Source organism: Cotesia glomerata, linkage group LG9 (genome assembly GCF_020080835.1).
Source record: "Cotesia glomerata isolate CgM1 linkage group LG9, MPM_Cglom_v2.3, whole genome shotgun sequence".
Classification (NCBI taxonomy): Eukaryota; Metazoa; Arthropoda; class Insecta; order Hymenoptera; family Braconidae; genus Cotesia; species Cotesia glomerata.
In genome coordinates this window covers 501,652-528,417 of record NC_058166.1, presented here as the reverse complement: position 1 = coordinate 528,417, position 26,766 = coordinate 501,652, and the positions used below count along the sequence as shown (strand labels likewise).

Sequence of the window (26,766 nt, the reverse complement as noted above, 5' to 3'; positions counted from 1 at the left end):
TTCAAATTTGTGACGTTGAAATCAAAACAAATATACATTTTAAATGACATGTGGTGGAAAATTCTTGGTGGAGTTATTCCCGTGCTTTGAAGTTTATAAAAAGGTGTGCAAATATGGAATTATATTATAAAAAATATATGCATTGAATGTGTGTTGTATCTATGAATTTTAAAGTAACGTTGTGGGAGTTTTCCCATTTCACAAAATCGAATTAGTTTTTTTATTTTAAATTTTTGCGGTGACCAATGAAATAGCATACCCCTTAAAGTTTTACGACTGTGGAGCATTTAACCCTCGACCAAACGAGGATCGATAAGAGATATCTTGGTTCCCGACTCGGACACTTTTTTTTTTTTTTTTTTTTCATCTACATATATATACATGTCCTGTCTAAACGGGAAAAAAAGTGACTCTGGCTGGTACTCCTGGTATTGCTACTGCAAGTATTGATTTGCTTGTCTCTTCCTTTTATTTTTCTCTCTATATAGGTATTACCTCGAATATCTGTCATATTTGTATTAATGCTGTTTATATTTTTCAAGGAAAATTAATAAATTTTTGAAAAAAGGTTTTATTATTGTACCTGAGACCTGGAACAGCGGTGACTGCTCTCTGATCAGGACTGGTGATCCAGGTGACGTGAGGCGTTGGACTTCCATGAGCTGAACAACTTAATTGGGAGCCGGTTGTGTTGGAAAATACAAGAGTACTGGGTGGCTCTAGTACAAACACTGGACCTTGTTGACCAAATACTGTTACAAAGGTATCAGCTGAAACAATTTATTTATTTTTTATTATTATTTTATTGATTATTACAATATCTGGAATATCCAATGTTTTTATTTAATTAATAATAAACTCGATGGTGATATATTGTAGACTCAAGTTGAGCAAATATCATTAAACAAATGGATCTGCATGTAATAATACTAATTATCAGATGTTGCCGGTTGAATAATACGGATAATCTAATTAATAATTAACCGTAGAGTAATGTCGGTTTTTGAAAAAAAAAAAAAAAAAAAAAAATTAAAAATTGTTGAGAATTCAGTATAATTATATGAGAGTATGAGAGGTCAATCCGTGATTACGTTTGTAATGAGTCCTGGATTGCTTCCGCGGATTTCCTCTCTCGAATATATAATACATTTGGATAGTGAATGTGTGTGTGTATGTAAATATTAGTGTGTCGAGCGAGAGCTTGGACTAATAGTCGAATAATTTAATAGCAAATATTGGGCTGTAATGTGAGAGAGATTATATTAGGGTATACATAAATGTTTGGTTTAGCTCGAATGATGAATGTAAATTGTTAAAATTAAAGTAAATAATAGAAAAGACATACATCTATCGAGAATAGGCCAATGATGGTCTTTGTCTATGAGCACTTCTGATTTCCATCAGTATTACGAGTAGTAGAATCTATTATATATGATATGACCCCAGACGAAAATATCATCGAGATCCGTTCTACAGTCAAATCGATAACATCCTCGACGGCTGTGACGGTTGCTGCGGTGCTACACCACCCATCACAGTGATATTAATAATCATAGAAATTATTCACCCAGTGAATTATTTAACCCGTCTACTCGGGATATGATAGAAATTTTTAGTTAAAATATTAACCAATATAAGCATTTTTCTTTGATTTAAATTCACTTTCATTTTTATCGTAAATCATCAATTTGGATTATCCGAAAATTTAGTAGGGATAATCATAAATGATAAATTGTTGTCCTGTATAAACCAATCGATACTCGAGCAGTTGAGTATCGAGAGTGTTGTCATAAAAATAGTCGACTATAAATCTAATTTATTTATCTTTATTTTAAAAATAACATGTTATTTGCTGCTACTGTGTGGAAATTGTTTTAAAGTTATTCTATACTCGGGGAAAATGTCGATGCAGCTTTCTTCCTCAAAACCACTTGATGTGTCGTGCTGGTAACACATCCTCGCTTGTGTCTCTATATTTACAGAGACGTAATTTCATCTTTAACTTAAATATTTTGTTTACTTTTTTCGTTCGTTCTTTCTCAAGATGGACAAATACACTTTAGAGAAGGAAAATCAATTGATGTTTATTGTTATTATAATGGAAATATCTAAAGACATGCTCGGTTGAAAAAACTAGAATCAACTTACTCTTTTGTACACTTTTTAATTTATCTCGTCAAGCTGGTGGTGAACGCGGATAAATAAGATAGAAAGTAAAGAAATGTATAAAATGTATAAAATGTATTAAATGTATTAAATGTATTAAAAGTTGGAAAAGCGAATAAAATTTATTCGAGTTGCGCCCTTGCACTGCGCATCAAACTAAAAGTTTATTTTAAGCTTTTTCCCGGTCTTTCTTATTTTGTCAATTTAATTTCCTCAGCGTCGTCTTTCGTTTTTATTCACCAAGGTAGTCGCGTACCCGGTGAATAGGGCTTAATTTTTCTGGGTTGAGCACGTGCGAGACCCGTCATTGCGCCAAGACGAAGGTATAGACAAGAATAACAACAAAAAAAAAAGAAAAGGAAAAGTATTTGTGAGTGTAGGAGTGAAAAAAAAGGTCCCTGCAAAAGTATGAACCCGTAATAGAAGGGTGAAATAAAAGTAGTGACGACGGTAGTCGAGGATTCGGGTATTCGGGAGTTCCGGTAGACTAGAAAGAGGATAAATGAACCGAATCTCTGTATATAGAGCTCTCTGTTAGAGTTTTGTTGAGGAGCGAGTAGGACCAAAACTCTCGTTCCAGAATCATCTACCTCCGACTCCTCCAACTGAGGTGATTTCACATTCGCGTCACGAACGCCCGATCGTTGCCCATTATCATCGTGTCAGTCACTCCATTACTCACGTTAATTTACTCTCCAATCTCTTCGATCGTTTTTAAAAAATAAAAAATAATAATAAATTCTTTTGTTTGTGATTAATTTAAAACCATTCATTATATCTATTTAGTATTAGTTTTTTTTTTTTTTTTTATGTTTTAATCAAATTGAGCTTTCAAACGTATTATTATTATTATTAATAATAATTATTTTCAATTGAAAGTTTATCAACCTTCGTGTAGACAATAAATGCCTGCGACATATCCAAACACAATATATTTATTATATTCAGTTGCATTATTATATTAAAAATAAAGAAAAAAAAATTTTTTTCATCACATCAGATTAAAAATTTTAAATGTAAACGTGTAGCAGTGTACGTATATTTGTTCTTCATTGTTCTCTTTTCTCTACCTCCGGTTGATATATATATCTATTTACCTATATATCCACTTTGCACCAGATATCGATTACACATACCCGGGTCATTTTAAAATTCCCATATATATTTATGGAAGATATTATATTTTTTATATTTACGGATATTCATATTTTTTTTTTTTTTTTATTATGTAGATTCTGCACAAAGGAAACGACGACACCTTAAGTTTTATGCATACAACTGTTGATGTATGATACGCTCTGAGAGACGAGTGGAATGTAAATATAACAAAATTCCGGTATGTGATATGATGTGGTCTTGGATCTTTCCCTTTCCTACTGCACATAAATATAAAAATCTTAAAATGAAAAACAAGAGGCACTTGTGCATCATGACAAACGTGTACCTCGTAGCGTTGATCCAGCCAACAACTAGGAGAGAACAGAAAAGAATACCCAGTTGAAAAAAAATAAAAGAGGGATACTTTTTAATTTAATTAGTGAGCTCAAAGAGTAGGATTCACCAGGATATATACCTTCCAGCTCTCGTTTCATTATTATATATCTCCATTGTTGTCTGGTGTATCGATCCTACTATAGTGGAAAAAGTTAACCTTTTCCGATATGTAAAGTTAAAGAAATTATAATGAGTTTCATTACTGAGATACTGAAGATACTGAAGATACTGAGATGAAAAACAAAAAAAGATAAAATGAAAAACTTATTAGAAGGTTTCCAACAGAGGCGACAAAGATCCCAACTGGTTGGCAAATATTTGACCGGTCTTTAGAGATCTGTACGCGGTAGAAACGTTATAAGCTTTTCTCTTATTTCTTCTTTTCCGTTTTCCTCTTATTTTTTTTATCTTTTTTTATCTTTTATATTCAACGACTTGCTCTTTCACTTCCCCGTTTCTTTATTTCTTCTTTACTTCTTTACTTCTTTACTTCTTTACGACTTTATACCACTCGACTATTTTTAATTCTCTCCTTTTCTATCATCAAACATCAACCATCATCAACCGTTTTCTCCGAGCTTTCTTCTACTCTTTTTATACTTTTCATCTCTTCCAGACACAATAATACCTTATTTACACAGGCCGGTATCTTTATTTAACAAACATTACTTTATTTTTATTTTTGCGTTTTTCAGGTTTAACATTTAATAGGAGGACATATTGGTTGTAAAATCGAAATAAGATGCATCGATCCAGTGTTTGAGCTATTCGATGACAATAGATGATAGATGATAGATGATAGATGAGAAGTTGGAGGGTTAAGTTCAACAAGAGATCCTCTGGACGACTAAAACCTGACGTCGTAGAATGGAATGCTTGCTTCTCTGGACTCCTCGAGTGTCTTGTCAATATCTATAGTGTCATCGATGTCTCTCAACCGTACGTACATACACTTTGATGATATATATTGAGTAAGTACTTGCATTGTACGATAGAACATTATATACATGCCTTGTCTATATTTGATATAGATATTGAGATATAACTACTTGAATTTATACTATTTAAATTCAATACTTTTGAATGTATATACGAATAAAAATAGAATAGATGATATAGAAGATAAAAGATATGAATAGCCTTTGGTGGATATGTACTGGGAAATATCGAGAGGTGGATTTTAGAAGATCACATTGAACCGATCCGTGCACTGAACATTGAACACTGCTTGAGTACTCAGTACAGATATATAGATATGTCGAGGGCGCCGCGACGCTCGTAAGCCGATTATATTGGCACACCATTCGTCGGTCTTTCTCCCCTGATCATCATCATCATCATCATCATCATCACACACTACTATATTAATGGTATACTGAACCATCAACATCACTACTCCTTTCGTCTGTATATAGTACTGTATACTGGCATTACAGATATATTATATATTATGGTACTGCTGGAGAACCCCTGCTCTACTGGATGAAGAGACCATAACATACCATATAGGATACATGTACTCAAAAGCTGCTCTACCTGGCGTGTATCCTCCCTCTAATATATATATATATATATCTATGATCATCATTGACAGTCAATGTTATTTTGTATTAGAGTATTATATAAGCTTATATTCATTTTCAATAGGTGGGTACATAAAAAAAAATATTTCATCTTTTGTAACAAATTGCGACGAATATAATATAAACTGAATTGTAAGCTCTCTTCAGAATCGATAAATCGACTTCAATTGAAATTCTAAGAAATATTTCTTTTTATTATATAAATATTGTGTTGTATATTGTATATATATATATATATATGTATAGGGTTTTATCTGAATTTATATACCAGGGTGGAACTGGAATGGCGTGATAGTGGCGGCACACAGGAAATGAAACTGGAAAAAAGTGTAAAAAGTATATTACTGCTTTGGTGAAAAATAAAACAACACAACTGTGTATACGCTCAAGGTTTTATAAAACTTTTCCAGATCAGATTATTAAAAAAATAAATAAAAAATAGGGTATTTAAATTATTGAGGACTAGATTCTACGCTATTTCAAAACGGATGTCGATAACTTTTTAAAGAAATGCTCAGATATATATTTTAAATATTTAAATTAGTAGAAAAATTAGGAGACTAAATTTTAGATAAATCTTTAAAGTCTCACAAATATAGTTGAAACTCTATAAATTTAATCGTTTTAAACTGTCATCACTCTTATACTTAAACTGATAATAAAATGCTGAATAAAATTGTTCTCTTAAAATTCTTACCGTTTTTAATATCATAGTGCATTATAATAACAATAAAATAAGTGATATTTAAAATGAGTTTCGTGTTAAGTAAAGCACTCTTTTAGGCGTACAATATTTAAATGAGGTAAAGAGCCAGATAATCGAAATGGGGTGGTGAGAAAAATAATATTAAAATAAGAAGATTCATAGACGGTGAATATCCCAAGTCAGAAGGGATGAAAATTTTCAGGAATTATATATATAAATAATGTTACAGCGTATATCAGGAAAATAGGGTGCGAACAGAAAAATAGACAACCAGCAAAAAAAAAAAAAAAGCATATATATAAGAATGAATGGTGAATACGTAAAGAAAGGATATTAATATATTTTCTTTGTTTCCTCTTTTTTTTTATTACATAATATGTAGATATTTATATATTTTTTGTCTGTTGTAGATAGTGGAGGAATGCGGAGAAATTCGGAGGAATGGAGAATCTACGTCACAGAAGCACACATGAAAATGACCGTGGGATTGCTTGGGTTGTATATATATTTATTACATAGGTGAGTACATATAAACATGAGTATGTGGAGGTGATAAAAGGGAATATGGCGGTATAGACCGTCCAGAACGATATGTGGTGGTACATACACTACCAACCCCCCTTTTCCCCTTTAATAGTATAGTAGTATAGTATGGAAGAGGAACCCGCGACACGATTCTCAACATGGTATTGGTAGTAGCTGTGCTTTGACATACGAGCAAGACTCATACATGCCGGCTCGTGACTGCCAATAATCGAATGTTATTACGTTACACACATATATAGAGAGAGTAGATATATATGTATATATATAAACGGGTGTTGAAAGTGCGCGTTAGAGAGACAACGATTGTTTGTCGACTATACACCTACATACTCAAAATTCACACACGTTATTCGAATTGCATTGCAGATCGTTGTGGAACGGGAACAGGAATGAGAAACAAAAGGTTCGATCTGTAGGAGCTTGTGGCTCGCGTTACTTTTCACACCCACGACAAAAACTACTCTGTTGTCTAATTCGCGTCTCCAATATCTCTCTAACTCTCTGCTATAATATAATTCTTTTTTTTATTTTCTTTCTTTTATACTACATTGATAATAGTCGTTCGTCTGTACATTATCGCGTTTCGCAATTGCCATTCCAGACATACTGACAGTACAATTATTTTAAATTAATGATTACATACTCTTCAGTTGGGCTTTTATCATGTTTTTAAAATTACAATCTTACAAGTTGTTTAATTTATCTAAATTAAAAATTTTTTTTTTTAATCTTCACCTGGAATTTAATTAATAAATCTAGTAATTGTCTATATAAAAGAGACATTATGAAAAAAATAGATTTTCAGTAGAGTGATTTCACGAGTAAAATAACGAGAAGAAAAATTCAAAGTCTCATGAATTAGCTAATTAATATAAAGGGGTTTATTTTAAAAACAGCTCACTGCTAATGATGATCACAAACTTTGACAATAATAATAACAACTACAATTAAGCAAATGGCATTAATAATGATAATAATAATAATAATAATAAGTAGAAGAGTGTAAAAAATGAAAGATGATAGACAAGGGAATATGATATGCCAGAACAGAGCGCACAAGGTGCCAGAAACTCTTCCAGAGTTTTAGTATCACTGGTAGATACTCTCTCTGGTATATTATCGGAGAGAAATCGATACAGAGGGATGTCCAAAGTACCGTATAGAGTATAGAGTATAGAGAGTATAGAGGAGGATAGGCATGCGGGTGTTGAGGGGGCTCGGGTGATCTCCCCCGCCGGTAGTCGGAACTCTTTTTCCCTCTTTCTGGCTCTATTTTTCACAAAAGCATTACGTCCCTTGCTACCACCACATCTAGATTTTTTTCTCAGTGCTCCTCAATTTTTTTTAATATACTTACTATTTTTTGGAATTTAACAATCAATTTATAAAAAATATAAGGGTACTCACTGATAAGTAGTAAAAGTAGTAAAGTAGAGTCCATTGCCATCAGAGTGGACACTCGGCACTCGTCCTCATACAGCTTTGTCGGTTCAGTGCATCCTCGAAAGTTTACTGAAACAGCCAATAGATTTTCCCGCTCGCCCGCGGGCAGAGACAGGTCACGTTACAAACGTTCAAACTCTCACAACTAAAGGGCTAGTGCGGTTAAATAGTGTCAACGGATCAAAGGATTATTTAACCTCATTTATAAATTTATAAATTAATAACAACTATCCAAGCACACTTATTTCAAGGACAATAATAATTATTAAAATAATAAAAGTATATAAGGTAAAAGACCCCATTAGTGGGACTATAAGGAAGGGGGTTAACACAATCATTTTGTTATTATAGTTAAAGTACAAATATTTAATTTTTTTTTTTTGTACTTAATGCCTTCATTAATGTGTAAACTTATATAATTAATTTTTAAAATTTTAATTTTTCCAAATTTACCGTTATTTATAATTATTTAAAATCCATTATTCAAATGACTCCATTAATGGCAGGGCAAAAATCCCCTGATCCAATTAGTGGCATACTACTGACCCCTTCAGTGGCGGATTTAACTCGTATGCGTAAAATTTTTCAAAAAATATATTATAAACACTAAAGTATTATTTACAAAGACATTTATTAGAAAAAAAAATTATAAAATTAACAATAATTGAATTTTTTGCCCTCCGGGCGGAAAGTGGCAACTTTCGTTCCGCTGCGCTAAACAAAGTTGCCGCTTTCCGCCTTCGTCGGACAAAAAAATAGTATACACTCCACGGGAAGTAAATAAGAAAGCCTCAGATCATATGTTTGTTGACCTCGGCTTCGCCTCGGACAACAATTACATGTGATCTGAGACATTTCTTACTTTACTTCCCTAGGTGTGTAATATACTATTAAAATTATTTAAGCAAAAATATATTCTTGATGACTTTTAAAAGACTCCTTTGATAAAAGAGTGCCTTTGATTTTAAGATTGGCGCTAGAGAATTTTCATGCTCCTACTAGTGACATTTTTTTTTTTTTTAATAATATTTATATCCTAAAAAAGGTAAATAAATAATTTTGTGATTCTATAGACTTTTAAAAATCTGTAATGATAATTGCTAGTATAATTATATGAGAAAAATATTTAAAAATGTGACCAATCTTAACCGAATTATTAAAAAATTAAAAATTTGCTTGGAGTTTCAGTTTGGTTGAAAATAAAAAAATTTTTCTCCCCTCCGGGCGGAAAGCGTCAATTTTCCGCCCGCTGCGCTAAATGAAAATGCCGCTTTCCGCCTCCGTCGAGGAGAATAGTATATTACACATCTAGGGCAGTAAAATAAGAAATGTCTCAGATCACATGTAATTGTTGTCCGAGGCGAAGCCGAGGTCAATAAACATGTGATCTGAGGCTTTCTTATTTACTGCCCGTGGTGTGTATACTATTTTTCTCCTCGACGGAGGCGGAAAGCGGCATTTTCGTTTAGCGCAGCGGGACGAAAGTTGGCACTTTCCGCCCGGAGGGCAAAAAAAATAATTTTCTCACCACGGGCAGAAAATAAGAAAGCCTCAGATCACATGTTTGTCGACCTCGGCTTCGCCTCGGTCAACAATTACATGTAATCTGAGACATTTCTTATTTTCCTGCCCTAGGTAAGAAATAGTATATTACACACCTAGGGAAGTAAAGTAAGAAATGTCTCAGATCACATGTAATTGTTGGCCGAGGCGAAGCCGAGGTCAACAAACATGTGATCTGAGGCTTTCTTATTTACTTCCCGTGGAGTGTATACTATTTTTTTGCTCGACGAAGGCAGGAAGCGGCACTTTCGTTTAGCGCAGCGGGCCGAAAGTTGACGCTTTCTGCCCGTCGAGCAAAAAAATACTATTTTTTTTACTAAAAAGATTTTCCCTGAAATGAAAATTGAACATTTGTGTGATCTAGAGGTCTTAAAGATTAGAAATAAAATACTCATAATAGAAATTAATGATTAAATAAATAACAAAATCAATTAAAATTCCACTAATGGGGTCTTTTACCTTATTATAAACATTTTTTTTTTTTGAAAATAAATAATTAAAGCATATATGCTTGAGCTTGAGTAAACTTTGATATCTATGTAGACAGGTATAAATGTTAAACTTGTTTGCACTAGTCTCATTATCGTTGCATTTTAAATTATACGTTGTGCTTGGACTTGTTGAAAACTCAAAAGTCGTTACCTCTTTGTTTAACATTCATTCTTTCTCTCTATATATATATATACAATACTATACAATAGACACATTATTATTTATTTAATAGAGCTTTTAGTAGGTAATTATATTCTCATCGAAAAATCTCTATTATTATTATCTTCCCCCGTAATGCGATTTTTGGCATTTAGATTAAAAATTTAAATAATAATAACGATAAAGTTTGCAAAGAAAAATAAAATAAAATAAATAAAAATTTACTCTGCAGTAGGATTCGCGGTAACGGAAGTACGATGGCGGCCATTTTTCATGGGATGCGGACATCCTGTGTCCGGTGGGTGGTGGGTTCGAGAGATCACCGCATAAAATCCAAACAAAAATAGCCAACAGTGGAAAATTAACTTGGGAGTTTGTTTGATGTATTCTTTTATTAAAAAAAAATGAAAAATGAAAAAAGATTTTGATCGATAAGTGGCACGTGGCTTCTACTAAAGAAGAACAAGAAAGAAGAATTAAAGAGCTATTTAAATAAAGGAGTAGCTGCAGTATAAATTATTGTAGAATAGTGATAGGGTGGATGGGGTAAAAAGTTGGCTCCAAGTCTCGAGCGTTCCTCCTATCCTATATATATATATACAAGTAAGACAAACACGAGTAAGAAAGACAGAGAATAAGAGAGGGACCAAGAGTTATGCATTATGATTCGCCATTTACCCGCTCACCTATCTAATAATATCACTTGTTGCTCTTCTTATGCAACGCGCACGCGACTCTACTTGTTTACAACAAAGTTTAACTATTATAGTTTCTTTCTATACAATTATTAGTTAGTTTGTTTTACTACTAGTTGGCGAATTAACTGAATTAACTCTGACATTAAAAGTTCCAACGAATCAGAAAGTCATCTAAGCTAAAGTCACTTGAATATTATTAATACAGTGTAACCTCAATATAACGAATTCCTCGATTTAACAAATTTATCAAAATCCAGCCATATCAAAGCAAATTTTTTAAAGGAGTTGGGAAAGAACGGATAGGGGAAAGGGGGGACCTACTCAGTGGGAATTTTTCCGTAATTGAAAAAATAATCAGACAGCCCAGACTGGGAATCGAACCCAGATCTCTCGGTTACGCGCCAAGGGCTCTACCAGTTAAGCTATCCGAGACAAGTACTGACTACTTTATTCTGATGAATTTTTTTCGAATAAAGAAACGAAAAATGAAGATTAAGCTAATATAATTATTCTTTAATCATGTTATTAAACTGATTAAAATGTTTTCAAATAAATAATTCTGTGTTTTGATTTAAATGAGTTGTTATTCATTAGTGGAAATTTTCTTACCTTGTTATAACGAATTGAGTTTAATTTATATTTCCCTTGAGTTTTATTATAGCAAGGTTGCACTGTATATAAATTTAAAAAAATAAAATACAAGTTTTGGGATCGAAAATTTTGTCTGAGAAATATTTTAGTGATATAAAGTAAGCTTTAAAAGTATTTTATCCCGAGTGTAGAGTGGGCTATTTAGAAAGATAGCAGCAGTAGCAGCAGCACTCTACTTAGGGTTAATGCTACTACTTATATACATTCGCATAACTCTCTACTTAAAAGGTATAATATTTTTTCTTTCATCTCTTGGCGATATACCACCTGTGTAAATAATAATAATAATAATAATAATTTTTTTTAATGATTTTCGATCTGTCCTATATAAATGGATTTATGAGTAATGGCCATCAGCTGAGCTTGCATGTATGTATGTATGGATAGATAGAATTTCCCGGGAATGACGTAGACAGTTTTCGTCCGAAATTAGACTGATCTGGTCTCTCTGGCGTATCGTATATATCGGACGCGCAACCCGATCGATTACTCTTTCCCACCCTCATTCTCACTCATCCCTGGCAACGTTTGTCGAGCTTCGTCGTGGTGCAACCACCACCGGACGAGTCGCTGACCCGAATAGATGAATTAATCCGCGTAATGCTTAAATTACAAAAAAATATTTTCATTATCATTTTTATTATTCTTAATCATTATATATATATATATATATATATATTATTTCAGGGTAAAGTTTTTAAGAAAAATACTCGGCGCATGCAATATCTTAGCATAAAGTTGACCGATTTGTGTAAGACGCGGGATTCTTACAATGGGCCATTGCAACCATTGTTTCTCTTTCTCTTTTTATTCATCTATACCTTTAAACATTACTACCAGAGTAATTAGTGTTCTTCTTATTTTTCATACCTTCCATACTTCTATAGGAAAATATTCGTAAAAAGAGAAGTATTTTTAAATTTTAAAAGACGGTTCGAGGGTCCAGTTTAATTTTCTTTCCGAATTAACGGATAGAACAAAATTACACTAGATATAATCACAGATTATATTTAGTGAAAAAAAAATTTCAGATAGTAGCTAGTATAATCTAGATAACAATGAGTATAATCCAGATTATAATGAGTATAATCCAGATTATAATGAGTATAATCCAGATTATAATGAGTATAATCCAGATAACAATGAGTATAATCCAGATTATAATGAGTATAATCCAGATTATAATGAGTATAATCCAGATTATAATGAGTATAATCCAGATAACAATGAGTATAATCCAGATTATAATGAGTATAATCCAGATTATAATGAGTATAATCCAGATTATAATGAGTATAATCCAGATTATAATGAGTATAATCCAGATTATAATGAGTATAATCTAAATTTTTTTTTTAGCTATCTAAAATTTTTTTTCACTACAAATATCACTGAGTATAATCTGGAATTATATCCAGTGTCATTTTTTTCTTTCCGGGTAGACACTTTTATAATTAATACAAGTATCAGTGGGTTAATGGCATTAGTTCTGGGATGTTCTGGTTAAGGATAGGAGGACAGGAGGATAGGATGGCCCTTTGGAGATTTATGTCCTATTCATTACACGGAACACAACGCAACAGTGACGGGAGGGTAAGGCCCGACGCATATATATATATCCCTATCATCGTCAACCCACCAACAGTTCTCTATCTCGATGTATGTCCGAGTATGTTTATTGTCTCGGTATCAATGTTTCAATGTATCTGTGCAGTATAGTAGTGTACATGTCAGTTGAGTGTAATGCTTGAATTAGGTACAATAGTCACTGTTTAAAATACGAGACACAGACGCCGTGTATCGGTGATATGCTTACAATGTACAAGACGGGTCAATTAATCTCCAATAAATATTCTTATCAAAGTTTATTTAAATAAAGTGAATGATGTTATATTACTACAATGTCGAATGTATATCACTGGAATATAGATGGCCAATGGCCAAATAGACGGTAGGTCGAGCGTGTAAATGCGTAGTAGTCCGAGTGGTAACGGTCAACGTTCTCTCCGGCACTCGGGATTCGCTTGGTTGTCATTACTACCCTGTCACGGGTATTTAACCACTTAAAAATTTAACTAAAAAAAATTCTCTCTTTACGTGAATGTTTTTTTAAAATTCAGAAAGCAATGTAAAGTGTAATTTTTTTTTTAATTTTACGGAATTTCTATTACTTATTTATTAGCTTATCTCTTTCGGGGGTTTTTTTTTTTTTTCGGTTTTTTTATAATACCCACTATAAAAAAGATAATAAAGCAAAATCGTAAGCCGCTTAAGGACTTAACAGACCTCGATGGAAATTCTACACTCGCCATCAGAGTAGTACTACTATACTCTAAACTAGAAACTGGAAACTGGGAGTGTGATAGTAGAGCACTAACCTCCATAGTTTATGTGCTCAATATATATCTCCATTACCCCGAATAATTATTTCTATTAGGTATTACCCTTATTATTATTATCATCATAATAACTATTATTTAGTGAATGACACTTTGATATATACGTGTATATGTATTTTGTGTGTGCGGCTACCCTCGAAATTAACGGAGCCAGTGTCAGTAATTATTTAAATAGTCTTGTGGTAGATAGCGGTCGGTGCAAGCGTGCGCTTTCAAATGAATTGCACACATTCTCCGTTACATTAATGTATTGCAACTCTCAAAAACTAATATTTTAGTTTTTTATTCTCTGAATTTATAGACACTGACTAATCAATTGAATGATGGATTATAATGTGGCTTCACGTGTATATCAGAGAATTCAACTTGAGATAAATTAAGGCTTCTTGTCACCGCGTATCCTCATCATATATCGGTGTGATATTCGATACGAAAAACTCACACACACACACACACACAAACACACTAAGAGATAATAATGATTATCAGTTAGGGTCATCGCATCGTAATCTGTAGACCCCTTAAATAAAATCCCTGACAAGAAAAGCACTGGATTATGTAAAAAAAAAAAAAAAAGAAAACTTTGCTATCTTTGTTCTCTTTTTAAATGTAAACTGAATTTATAGTATTTAATTATAAACATGTTATAAATTGAATCAGTTTGAAAGAGTTTGAAAATAAAATGATGAGAGTAGAGTACACCAGGCAGACTGATCGGACGGATTAAAAAAATATAGTATAGGGCATCTGTAAGCGAGCTAAAGGAGATAGAACTGTTGTACGGGGGGAGAGGGGGAGAGGGGGGGGGTGAGTTGAAGAGGAACAGGAAGAGTGAGAGGAATGAAGAAGTAAATTCCAGGGATCGAGTGGGTGGTGAGAGCTCAGGGAAGTAACGGGATTACGGTAGACTCAAATCGCATTCGCACGAAATCGAATTTGCGGTTGGATGAAATAGTCGACTTGGAGGGTGAACCCACCACCATTTATATATCTTTATATATATATAAAGATATACTCACACAGTTGTACCTCCTATTTATACCTGGTAAATACATAAATAAAATAAAATGAAATACAAACAGGATATTATTAGCTGTAAATTCTCCTTAAAACTTATTTTCACTATTTTTTTTTAAGCTAATAAGTATCCTAATGAATTTCAACAAAACACTTGTGATAGAGACACATGCTCATCGTTCTTGTGATCTATTGTACAACTTGACAATAGGTACCTTCATACATCAAATACCGGGAATACAAACAGCGCTTGCTATATATTATTATGTGCATCCAGATAATACACTCGAGTGTTGTATGCTTCTCAACATTATTTTTTTTTTGTTTTTAAGTACTTGTATATGAATGAAACTATTCGTGTGTGTGTATGTGTGTGTGTGTTATTTACCAAGTACCCTTCACTTTATTATCCTTCTCGAGGATGCGTTTCAACTTTCAACTGGGGAATTTAAAAAATAGTCTATATAAATTTGAGAAATCGAATGGCATAGCTCGGACGCTCGTAAAATAAAGTAATCCTGGGTGGATAACGTGGCGACGGAACCACCCCTTCCATAACCAGAAAGGAAGTAAAAGAAAGATGTCGAAAAGAAAAATTGCAACGCTCGGAGATTTCACGCTTCGAATACCAACACGCCAAATCTCTATGCCAGTTCGCTAAATATATAGATATAGAACTAAATTTACAGAGTTTAATGGATTTGCGCAAACGCTCTCAATCTCTATTTTGTGTTCTATCGCCAAGAGATACTTGATCTGGTGACATTTCTGGTATGCTGAAGGGAATTTCTCATAATCAAAAGGAATATCGGCAATTATACTTGAGCTAATTACAACAAAAGTTTACTCCACAGTTTTGGTGATAAAATTTAGCTGACCGCAATAAAACCCTTAATTAATAATCATCATTTGTGGTCCGGGGTATAAGCTTTATTGTCTCTACACGCTAATTAATTACTATTTTTTTTTCAATCAGAGTTGATTGCATTGTTAAAATTCTGTTATAAAACACCAGGGATATAATATTCTTGTGAAAAATAATTTTATAATAAAATCACTTGGGAAATAATTAATTGTAGTTTTGTTATTTCGCCACTAGGTGGAGTATGACTGTCAAGTATTCTCACTGCAAGAGATTTCACTTAAATATTATGAGTTTAAAAAATTTAAAAGACGACAGTAAATTTATTTATTTGAGGATTTAGGTCATATAAATTTAACTTGTATATTTGAGGATAAAAAATGTTAAGTTTTTAAATTTGAATATACCTTTCCAGGCGATATAACTTTTATTAGGGGATAGAATCTAATAAATAGTTTGGAATGATTATAAAATTGAATGGTTTTGGTTTAGCAATATACTTAAATGCGTCGTCAAGTGGTTGGAAATAAATGGTAGTACGTGTGGAAAAGAAAGGAAGCCCATTAGAGGGTAGTGGGTGGTGGTACCTCTTTATCTATATCTATACCGGCATTATAGCCGAACAACCGGGAACGCTTACGCTAGCTGAGAAAAAGAGAGACGGAGAGAAAGATAGAGATTGAGAGAGATCGAGATATAAAGTAGAGAAAGTGCCCGTTCATTCATGAATCCAGTATAGTACACCAGACACGCTATCCTATGCTGTGCTATGCTTCTGTTACTGCTTATAGTAGTCTACCTACTAAATACTACACAAACTTATCCCCCTTAGTACACTGCTAACCACCTCAATGTTTGGTTCTAGTTTACTAAACTATGTCTTATAGTCACGGTTCGTTTTCTATTTGTCAAACACTTGTATACTAATTACAATTATACATTCATTCTTTTTTATCAGTTAAAAAAATCATTTTATCTTTATAATTTTATACAGCAAAAAATATTTCATTTTTTATCATTTTTCAACACTATCAAATTATTACAGGATGACGATTGACCTGGAAAACCTGGAAAACCTGAAAATGTCAGGGAGTTTTAACTTGGCTCAGGGAAATTTATACTTTATTTTAAATAATAAATTATTTTTATAACATTCTAAATGTTTAATATTAATTGATGTTATTTAATTTCTTCTTTTTTGTCATCAATAATATTAAAAAAACTAAATGTATGGATAATTAATAATTAAAAACAAGTATAACTTCTCAATGATTAATGATAATAATAATAATAATATTTTCAAAAGTTATAAACATTTAATCGAAAGAAACTTTTTGAATAGTTTAATTTATAGTTCCAAATTTTTACTCAATTCTGGATATTAGATATGAATTCTAGCATAAAAAAATGATTTGCAATTATAACGAATATTTGAATAAAAATTATTTTTTTTTAAGTTCTGGAATTTTATTTTTGGTCTGGGAATTTTGAAATTAGTGTTCAGTCGTCACCCTGAATTAAAAAGTGATAATCCAATTAAGAATATTAAACTCACCGAAATTCTGTTGACTGACAGGTATATATTTATATAATAAATATATATAAAAAAAGATCACTATCCCAGGAGCACCACCAGTTGTGAAAGCACGTCGATGGCCAGTCGCGCACTGAACTGTTTCGAAGCCGTTTGAAGCGCCGGTACAGGGTGAATCCTCGCACCACCACCACCAGCATCTCTTCCTCCTCCTCCTCCTCCTCCTCCTCTTCTTGATCCACCAACATACATACACACATAAAACAGATCGTCAACCCCACCGCAACCCTTACAGCATCATTGCAAATATATGTATTTATGTGTTTGTATATAGAAGGTAATTTATCGCAATCCCAGTAATCCAACTGTCATCATCATCATCAGCTTTTTTTATTTATTATTATTATTATCATAACTATGCTGATTATGTCGAATATTACCAGGGGCAATAACAGGATTAAAATATTCATATTATATAATTATATCAAACATTAATTTAAATATAATATAAATATATTTTGATATTACAATTTTGGTATTTACAGAGTATTAAAATGAAAAAACTATTGTATTTTATTTTATTTATAGTTTTTTCGAACTTAGAGTTATTTCAATATTATTGAAAAAAATAAAAAAAAATAAAAAAACAAGCAAACTTTCGGATAAAAAAAAATAATTTTTCATCAGTCAACGCAGACATATTGACCGGTGACAGTAGCTGTCTGGTGGTATCGTCGTCGCCCTGCGAAATCCTGGTTCTCCTCGTTCAACTGCGCCGACGATACTTGGACACCAGGGTGTATCGGTGTGACGACAATCTGCTCATAATCATACACCTTACGGCCTACTAGTCTCAAAATACAACTCTTCAGCCAATCGAATAGTTTGAATTCCGCTGATACTCCCGGCTTTACTGCTGGATTCGCGTGACCCACGTAGCTCCAGACGAGGAACACGACGATTATATTCGCTAATGCGTACCCCCAGTGGACCAGAAACATTATCAACAATTTGACAAGAGCCTGTAAAAATATTACAATTATAAAAAATAATTTTATTTGTGATTTTTTTATATAAAACTTACGCCAAATAATGAAAACCATCTGTTGCAAAGCGGGCTGTACCAATTTCCTAGTTTTCCATGAATATGTGGATTCTTACGTTCTAAATTATTAGTATTTGATAAGTTATTATTTGGTATGTCTTCGATACTCGGTGAAGATGATATGTCAACGTTTCCTATTGTTTCTGAATTAACACTTGAAGTTCTCTGAAATGAAATCAAATAATAATAATAATAATAATAATATTACTAGCAACCTTGAAGTTACTATGTGAGAGCCGTGACTTGTGAACTATAAATAAATAAAATTTTGCTTTATTAAATAATGACTTTTGTTAAATTGCACTTTACTTTCTTAACTATAGACGTTTTTTAAGATATAAGCTCATCTTGATGTTACACTCATCAAGAGCTTTCATTTGAGTACCCACATGCATTTTTATATATTTTTCATATATACATATATATATATAATATTTATAAATATATGAAAAATTGATGTGGGTACTCAAATGAAAGGTCTTGATGATTGTAACATCAGAATGAGCTTATATCTTTAAAAATGTCAATAGTTCACGAGATACAAGGCCATTTCTTAATTATTGATATTTTTAAAGATGTAAGCTCATCCTGATGTTACACTCATCAAGAGCTTTCATTTGAGTACCCACATGCATTTTTTATATATTTTCTATATATACATATATATATTATATATAAAAATATATAAAATATATGAAAAATTGATGTGGGTACTCAAATGAAAGGTCTCAACGTGTGTAATGTCGGGGTGAGCTTATATCTTTAAAAATGTCAATAGTTCACGAGATACAAAGTAATTTCTTAATTATTGACATTTTTAAAGATACAAGGTCATTACTTAATTATGTATCTAAAGATAGAGCATTTTGGAAAGAAAATTTGGCTTATTCTCTTAATAATATAGATTATTTAAAAAATATCCACTTTTATATGGAGAATGGAGAAAATTTAAAAATAATTACCACAAGATTTTTATGACGAGTCCTTTCAGGAAAGAGCGAATCTAAATCATTGTTACCATCGTACTCATTGCCAACATTATTGTCATTGTAATTGTGATTATTATAACCCAAAGTACCAGCAGCGCCATAGTTAGATCGGTCAAAAGTAGGAGTCTGCTGAACTCGGAATCTTTGTTCTCGCGTGTGTTGAAGATCAAAGGTTTGTGCTAAAGCAAAGTACGCATAGTCCATGCATGCGTACGTTAACAAAAAGGGCATTGTCACTATCGGCGCGAGTGTGTTTATCTCCCCGATAATTATAAAAGTCAGCGTGACAATAGCGACGACAATCATTGCGTAGATAGGTACTTTATTGGGGCCACGACCGTGCTGCAGACAGCTTATTCCAGGGATAACATTCTGTCCAGCAATTGATTGGAGCACTCGAGGTGTCCCGTACATTGCACCCAGACAACTGCTGAATGACGAGACGTACAGTCCTGCTAATAGAAGAACTGAAAAGGCAGATACGGTTGATGCGATCATAAAATTCTCCAGCAAAGCTGCTCTCGAGCATGTTGCTGCGAGGAATAGTGAAAATACCAGGTAAAGAATCGCACTGTAATTATTTTTAAAAATTTTAATTAGCTAAAGGCGAATTTTTATAATGATTTATGATACTCACCCAGTTGCTAATGCTGCCAAAGTACCGTTGGGAATATCTTTTGATGGATGCCGTAAATCACCGCTCATGTTTATTCCAGCCAGGACTCCAGTGACTGTTGGAAAAAATACTCCAAATACTGTAAACCACCCGTAGTCACTTTGATACTGAGAAAATGTATTATTTCTCAGATTTCCCGACAACCATCCATCAAATCCAGCCTCTGGAATAATTATTCTTATTATCCATATTTAACAGGTACACAAAAAGAACAAGATGTGACACTGGATATCATCCCAAATTATACTGAGTGAAAAAAAAATTCAGATAGTAGCTAGTATAATCCAGATTACGATGAGTAAAATCCAGATTACAATGAGTATAATCTAGATTATAATTAGTATAATCAAGATATCAAGTAGTTTAATCTGGATATCACTGAGCATAATCTGGGATGATATCCAGTGTCATCTTGTTCTTTTCGTGTAGATAGATAATAATTTTATTAGATTCTCATCATTAAATATACATTATAATCAGGGTATCTATCTACAGAGTTTTTGATATATAAAAATAAAATAAAAATAAATTTAGCAGATATTTAATAATTTTTTTTTTAGATAAATTATGGCAAAAAATTTAGAAAAAAAAAATGACATGTAGAAATTTTAAAAAATAAAAAATGCAATTTTTTAAAAATAATTTTTTTAAACAAATTTGTTTGTTAAAAAAAAAAATCTAAAAATTCTCTAGTGACTGCTAATTTTAATGTCATAAATAAATATAATAATTAACGGAATAATATATTAATCGTGCTTATAAATAATACTTGTGTTATACAAAGTTAAACAACCTTCAATAACAGTAATAAACGTTCAATATAACAGATCAATAATTCTGGAGATAATAATCATAGCACAGTCTACGGAATAATTAAAAACTTTCAGCTTTTGTAATTTTGGCTGGCAGCGCATTCCAAATACGTACAACAATTAGCAAAATTCTAAGTGACATTTAAACAGCTGACGGTAATTTAAATATATTTGAAAAAAAAAAAAAAAGTTTTAAATCTCTACCTGGATTTTCGTGAGTAAAACTTCCGATTATAAAATCACCAGCTGCCAGGAGCAGAATCACCAGAAGGAGAAACTGTAATTTAATCACCCATTTTACTCCAGCGATGTTTATTATTGATAATAAAATAACGGCGGCACACGCGAAACCTCGTTGAGTCCAGGGTGTTTCTAGCCCCACTAATTCCGCCATTGATTCTCCAAATCCCAAAACGTTCAATGCACATCCAACTGCCTGGAAAATTTAACAAATAAATTATAATACTGAAGTTAGCCGTTAGCTGTTAATTTAAAAAATTTTTTTAATAAATTAATTACAATAAAAAAATACTTGTAAAAATTTTTATTAATTTTCACATGTGGAACTTTTTAATTAAATTTTTTTTATAATACTTTAATTGCTATAAAATTCTAAAAAAAAAATTTTAATATCTGTCAACTTTAGTGTCATAATAAATTATTATAAAATTACACTTGGATTAGAAATAAATTTACCTGGCCAAAACAATAAAGTAATCCAATAGATCCACCAAATCTGGATCCTAAAACATGAGATAGTAGAAAATAGACTCCACCACTTTCAACTCTGCATCTCTCGCAAATTCCCACTGCTGATAAAACTGTCACTAAAGCTACACAAACTGAAAAAAAAAAAAAAAATATATAAACATATGTGACATTAAAGTATGAAAATTAAGTTAGCCGACAATCTAAAAATTTTAGAATTTTTTTTTTTATTGAAAAAATTATTACAAAAAAATAAATTTCATTTGTAAAAAAACTTGAAAAACTGCAAGTGCAATTTTTAAAAAATATTTTTTTATTTTAATTTAATTATCAAAAAATTAAAAACGTCGGCTTACTTTAGAATTATCATTAAATTTTTTAATTTTTTCTAACAAAAAAATTTGTTGGAAAAAATTATTTTTGAAAAATTGCATTTTTAAATTTCTACATGTCAATTTTTTTTATCATACATATTTAATATAATAATAATAATAATATTTATTCAGTTAGCCATGGCTATTCTTTTGTACATTAATTAAATTAATTTTTTTACATTTAATAAACATTTATTATAAATAACAATATTTAAACTGTAACATTTACGACAAATTCAAATCTTCAGTACATGTTTTTGATATATTCCTTCAACAGTCTTTTAAATATATTTGATTTTTGTAATATAATAATAATAATTTATTCTGTTAAATATAATAATGTTTAAAAGATTTTTTTAATAATACTTACTTGTTGATAAAATAATTAAAACAGCATTCAAAGCTCCTGCTTGTCCAACAATCCATCCGGACCTCAGCAGAACAATAACACCAAATATATTTATCAGACAGGACGTAAACACACCGTCCCAAGTGCCAAACAATACTGGTTGGGAGATGAAAAAATTTGATTTCCACCAAGGATCAGCATTCTAAAATACAAAATAAATAATTATTAAAATTAAAATAAATCATAATTAATTATACTTACATATTCCTGTGCGTAGAGCTCGTTGTCTCCTGACGGATAAATGTCAGCAGTCGCAACACTGTCAATCGACCCGATCCCATCATAATTGTTGTTGTTGTTGTTGTTGTTTACGTTACTCCGGGTGTAATAACGATCTGTGGAACCTCCTGCGTTATTTTTCCCACCATCAACACCCGCACCGTATTTCCAATTAAATTGTTGATCGCCTCGGGGATTATCGTCGTCATTTCTAACCTCCATTTGTTATTTTAATTTTTTGTAATTCAATTTTTGGTTTTCATTCGCAAACATATACACTTTTTTTGTTAAATAATATTTACACTTATTTATATTGATAAAGTCAATGTGATTTTGGGTACAAATAAATTTAAATCACGGATCATGTGTGCGCTTTTTTTTTTTTTTTTTTTATTTAAATAAATTATAAAAATATGCTACAACTATAGTTTTTTATAGTAAAAAATTAGACAGACATCTACCACATATACACTTTACACGAATATCGAATTATGATCGTTAGTGGCGCTGCTGTAGTGTCGCGGTTTTTTTTAAATTAAAATACTGGTCAGCTGACAGCTGTCAAATAATGATTTCATTGTTATAACTTTAGTGTTTATGAAAATTAATTTAGCAGATATTTGATAATTTTTTTAATTTTTGTAACAAAAAATGATACTAAAGTTAGGCGAGGTTTTAAATTTTTTGGGTTTTTTTTAATAATTAAATTAGAACAAAAAAATATTTTTTAAAAATTGCACTTACAATTTTTGAAGTTTTTTATAAATTAAATTTTTTTAAAAATAAAAAAAAATTTTTAAATGTCGGCTAACTTAATTTTTATTAACAAAAAAAGAATTATTAAGAAAATTGACATGTAAATATTTAAAAAAATTAACAATGCAATTTTTTGGAACAAATTTTTTTGTTAAATACAATTAAAAAATTGTCTAGTGACGGCTAACTTTAATGTCATTTAGTGTTTTTATTTTTAAGGATTAATAAATACAAAAATGTAATTTTTTTTTAATTTATTCACAATTACATTAATATTGACCATTCAGACAAAAAATTTCACACAATCCCACCAATTTCATTCAAACCTCTATTGTAATATGAATTGATTTGTATTGTCGATACGACATAAAATGATGGATTAATTTACTGTTGACAGCAGCAACAACAATAACAACAGTAATAACAAATTTTCAGTATAGATATATCATTGTTATACCGTATATACAATTGCCATTGCTATTGATAGTGCATATGATAAATCATATAAATTATACAAAGTTTATTATATATATATATATATATATTTGATTTTTACCATTAAGCTCCACGCCTCCATTTTTCACCATTACTAAATTTAGTCATTTCTTTACCGCTGACTCCGCAAGTTCCGATTCCCACTCGCCCGTTAACATTTTCTGGCGTTGCAAATATACTTTTTTTAACAACTCCCTTTTTGGCCGACTGAAAAATTCGTTAAAATAATTTTAATATTAAAGATTTAAAAATAAAATACTGAAAAAAAAACTTACTTTAGTTGTAAATGCCAGCCATTTATTTTTTTCCTGTTCCCGTTCCTCTTCTAATTCCTTGAAACGCTGCAATTTTCTTTGCTTTCTCTTTTTTAAATATTCCCGTTGTTTGTTCGGATCCGCTCCAGCTGCCGCTGCTGCTTGTATTTTTCTATTTTGAAAATATAATTACTATTAATGTCAGTAATAAAAATAATAGTAGATTAATTGTGCTTGTAATTAAAAGTTGTAATTGTGTGTACTGTTTAATAATTGTTACCTTTTTCTAATGAAATAAATCAGACGTATATATTTGATATGTACATGTTTAATTTTTAAGTAAATAAATAATCATTGGGAATTTCATACGATGGTGAATAAGCGCAAACAGGATTCGCATTCATAGATTAAGGGATCAAAAAAAAACTTTAATTAATGTTTGTTAAATTATTTTTTAAAAAATAGTTAAAAAAAAAAAGTAAGTAAAAGGCCCAGTTATTGACACTGACCCAGTTACTGACACTTCTAACGTTATTTTAAATAAAAAAAAAAAAAACATTTCATTAAATAGTTTTATAAATTTTTCAGTGATTATAAATAAAAATATGTGCGTTACGTTACGTTGCCCCAACCTCTGAAAGTGGCAGAGATAGCCGGGCGGCACACGTCTGACTTGGGTGATCACCCATTTACGCAACAACTTGAATGGGTGACCACCACTCTAGTCGGCGTTGGTTAGCGCGGGGGATATCTGCGCACACTAGGAGAGGGACCTAATGCTCCAGTGGTCGATAAAGAAGAGTTTCTTATCAACCACTGTAGACTTAGCCCAGCTCCCACTGTACTATCATGGGTTTTATTTGTGGTTTCCCCATGGTTCTGTTCCAACAGCCTGAGAGGTGAGGTTCAGGGTGAATACGGTACAGAAAGCACAAGTCGGTCCACAGCCGCAAAAATTAAAAGTAGAAATGAAGTGTCAGGTGGGACTTGCTGAGGTCCAATATGAGAAATAAAAAAAGCATAGAGCTAGGAGAAAAAGAGGAATCAGCCTTGTAAAAACCGAGAGGTGTAAAAGTAAAGCATAATAATAATAATAATAGTTAATTATTATACATTATTTAGTTTTTAATTATAATATATCACTTTAAATGACATTTATGTATTAAAATGTGGGTGTCAATAACTAGGTCGATTTTTTTAAGATCGCCGCAGTTATTGACACCCGAATTTTAACTTATTATCGAGATTATTTCGTTGTTGACGTTTCAATGAAATATATTTAAATATTTATATTTATTATACTTAATATATTATAATAATATGCTTTTATTTATAATCGTAGAGTTAAATTAACATAAAAAAAGTGTTTTAATTATAATACAAGTTTAATTTATCTTTTATTGAATGATTTTATTTTATTTTAATTAAATAATGTAAACCTAAGCAATAATGAATAATTTTTATAAATAATGAGTGTCAGAATCTAAGCCAACGTCAGTGTCAGAAACTACAACACAAGAAATTTATAGTGTCAGAAACTAGGTCCTACAACGTTACTGTTTAAAACATTAATTTAAATTATAAAATGGTCGCATATCATTCTTTCGCGTTGATAATCTTTTAAAGAAATTCTAAATTTTTTTATCATGCAAAAATTATTTACTCCAATTAAATATTGTAATATAGTGTTATAATCTCTGCCGTTACTATTAGAGTGTCAGAAACTGGGCCCTTTACCTTACAACTCTAAAAAATTTGAATAAAATTAAAAAAAAAAAAAAAACTTACTTGGATTTCTGGTCAGCCCAGTCAGATGCTGGTCTTTTAGCAACTGACTTTAATTGATTCAACATGGTAACATCTGTGTTTTTATATTCCTTAAATGTTATATTTACCAGTCCGTCATCATTAATTGCGTCGATTGTCGCTTCATAGTATCTGTAAGAAAAAAAAAATTAATTACTGAAAAAATAAAAATATAAAAATAAAACTTACTTTCCGTCCTCGCTCCAGGGAGCCATACACTCGTCACCAGGTTTCCATTTGTTCGCCAAAACAGCCAGCAAAATCGGGTCCTTCGGGTCCATGCCATTGGACTGTTTTTTTTCCTGCTGCTGCGACTTTATCAGGTCCCGGGTGAGCTCGATAACTTCCTCAAGGTCTATTTTAAGTTTCATCAACTCTTCATTTGTGGGGTCGGTCGTCAACGCAGCTTCAACCTGGAAAACATTATTAATTATTATTATTATAGGTTATGTTTAGTAAATATAAAAAATATTTACCTGCTGCAATTGCAATTTATAGTTCTGCAGATCGTCCATTTTAACTTAAAAACTCAAACAAATGTTAAATTATTTAAAAATACTCAAAAATTTATATAAAATATTAATTGAAATTAATATTTGTTATCACGATGTTATTATTGCTTTCAAGAAAAAAAACAAGAAACTAGTTTATTCTCAATAATAATCATCACAGGGGATAGAAAGTGCGCATGCGCAGTTCACAAAGTTCTGTATTAAAATATTTTTAATTCTTAAACTGGAAAATTAATTTTATTTAAAAATAATCAAATAAATTTAATTAATCAATTAATATTTTTATTTTATAATTATTAATAATATTTCAAAAATAGATTTTTGTTTTATAAAAGTAA

The 26,766-nt window shown here is 31.3% G+C and overlaps 3 protein-coding genes and 1 long non-coding RNA gene across 5 annotated transcripts in view; 1 reads left to right on the top strand and 3 right to left on the bottom strand.

The window, feature by feature from the left end:
• LOC123272138 (Down syndrome cell adhesion molecule-like protein Dscam2) overlaps positions 1-17,756 on the bottom strand; it is a 28,431-nt gene extending 10,675 nt beyond the window's left edge. Inside the window, exons 1-3 of the mRNA XM_044738804.1 lie at positions 17,335-17,756; positions 7,903-8,007; positions 584-770 (exon numbers count right to left, since the gene is read on the bottom strand). Coding sequence (XP_044594739.1) covers positions 584-770; positions 7,903-7,942 — 227 coding nt within the window. The 5' untranslated portion in view covers positions 7,943-8,007; positions 17,335-17,756. The remainder of the gene's footprint in view (positions 1-583; positions 771-7,902; positions 8,008-17,334) is intronic.
• On the top strand, positions 639-14,726 carry LOC123272158. The gene is made up of 3 exons (XR_006511041.1): positions 639-763; positions 6,360-6,593; positions 14,713-14,726. It is a non-coding gene; the product is annotated as an uncharacterized LOC123272158 (long non-coding RNA).
• Positions 17,757-17,933: 177 nt separating the features above from the next.
• LOC123272142 (solute carrier family 12 member 8) lies at positions 17,934-22,962 on the bottom strand. Its single transcript, XM_044738813.1, has 8 exons — positions 22,588-22,962; positions 22,348-22,528; positions 21,592-21,737; positions 21,100-21,331; positions 20,045-20,246; positions 19,381-19,978; positions 18,398-18,583; positions 17,934-18,335 (listed from the first exon to the last, which is right to left on the bottom strand). The coding sequence occupies exons 1-8, from the start codon at positions 22,825-22,827 to the stop codon at positions 17,997-17,999; spliced, it is 2,124 nt and encodes a 707-aa protein (XP_044594748.1). The 5' UTR covers positions 22,828-22,962; the 3' UTR covers positions 17,934-17,996.
• Positions 22,963-23,600: 638 nt separating this feature from the next.
• LOC123272155 (survival of motor neuron-related-splicing factor 30) lies at positions 23,601-26,550 on the bottom strand. 2 transcript variants are annotated; one of them, XM_044738845.1, is made up of 6 exons: positions 26,393-26,550; positions 26,106-26,329; positions 25,899-26,048; positions 24,391-24,396; positions 24,132-24,282; positions 23,601-24,063 (listed from the first exon to the last, which is right to left on the bottom strand). In XM_044738845.1, the coding sequence occupies exons 1-6, from the start codon at positions 26,429-26,431 to the stop codon at positions 23,920-23,922; spliced, it is 714 nt and encodes a 237-aa protein (XP_044594780.1). In that variant the 5' UTR covers positions 26,432-26,550; the 3' UTR covers positions 23,601-23,919. The 2 variants fall into 2 exon arrangements, with proteins under 2 accessions (XP_044594780.1, XP_044594781.1); XM_044738846.1 differs by lacking the exon at positions 24,391-24,396.
• Positions 26,551-26,766: the final 216 nt, after the last annotated feature.

Excerpts from the sequence above, each read along its gene's own strand:
- LOC123272155 (XM_044738845.1), bottom strand. The coding sequence starts at position 26,431 with ATGGACGATCTGCAGAACTATAAATTGCAATTGCAGCAG. Across the intron at positions 26,330-26,392 it reads ATAAATTGCAATTGCAGCAG|GTTGAAGCTGCGTTGACGAC; the intron begins GTAAATATTTTT and ends AATGTTTTCCAG. Across the intron at positions 24,064-24,131 it reads GGCTGGCATTTACAACTAAA|TCGGCCAAAAAGGGAGTTGT; the intron begins GTAAGTTTTTTT and ends CGAATTTTTCAG.
- LOC123272142 (XM_044738813.1), bottom strand. The coding sequence starts at position 22,827 with ATGGAGGTTAGAAATGACGACGATAATCCCCGAGGCGATCAACAATTT. Across the intron at positions 21,332-21,591 it reads TACTTTATTGTTTTGGCCAG|GCAGTTGGATGTGCATTGAA; the intron begins GTAAATTTATTT and ends TAAATTTTCCAG. Across the intron at positions 20,247-21,099 it reads TTTTACTCACGAAAATCCAG|AGGCTGGATTTGATGGATGG; the intron begins GTAGAGATTTAA and ends TAATTATTCCAG.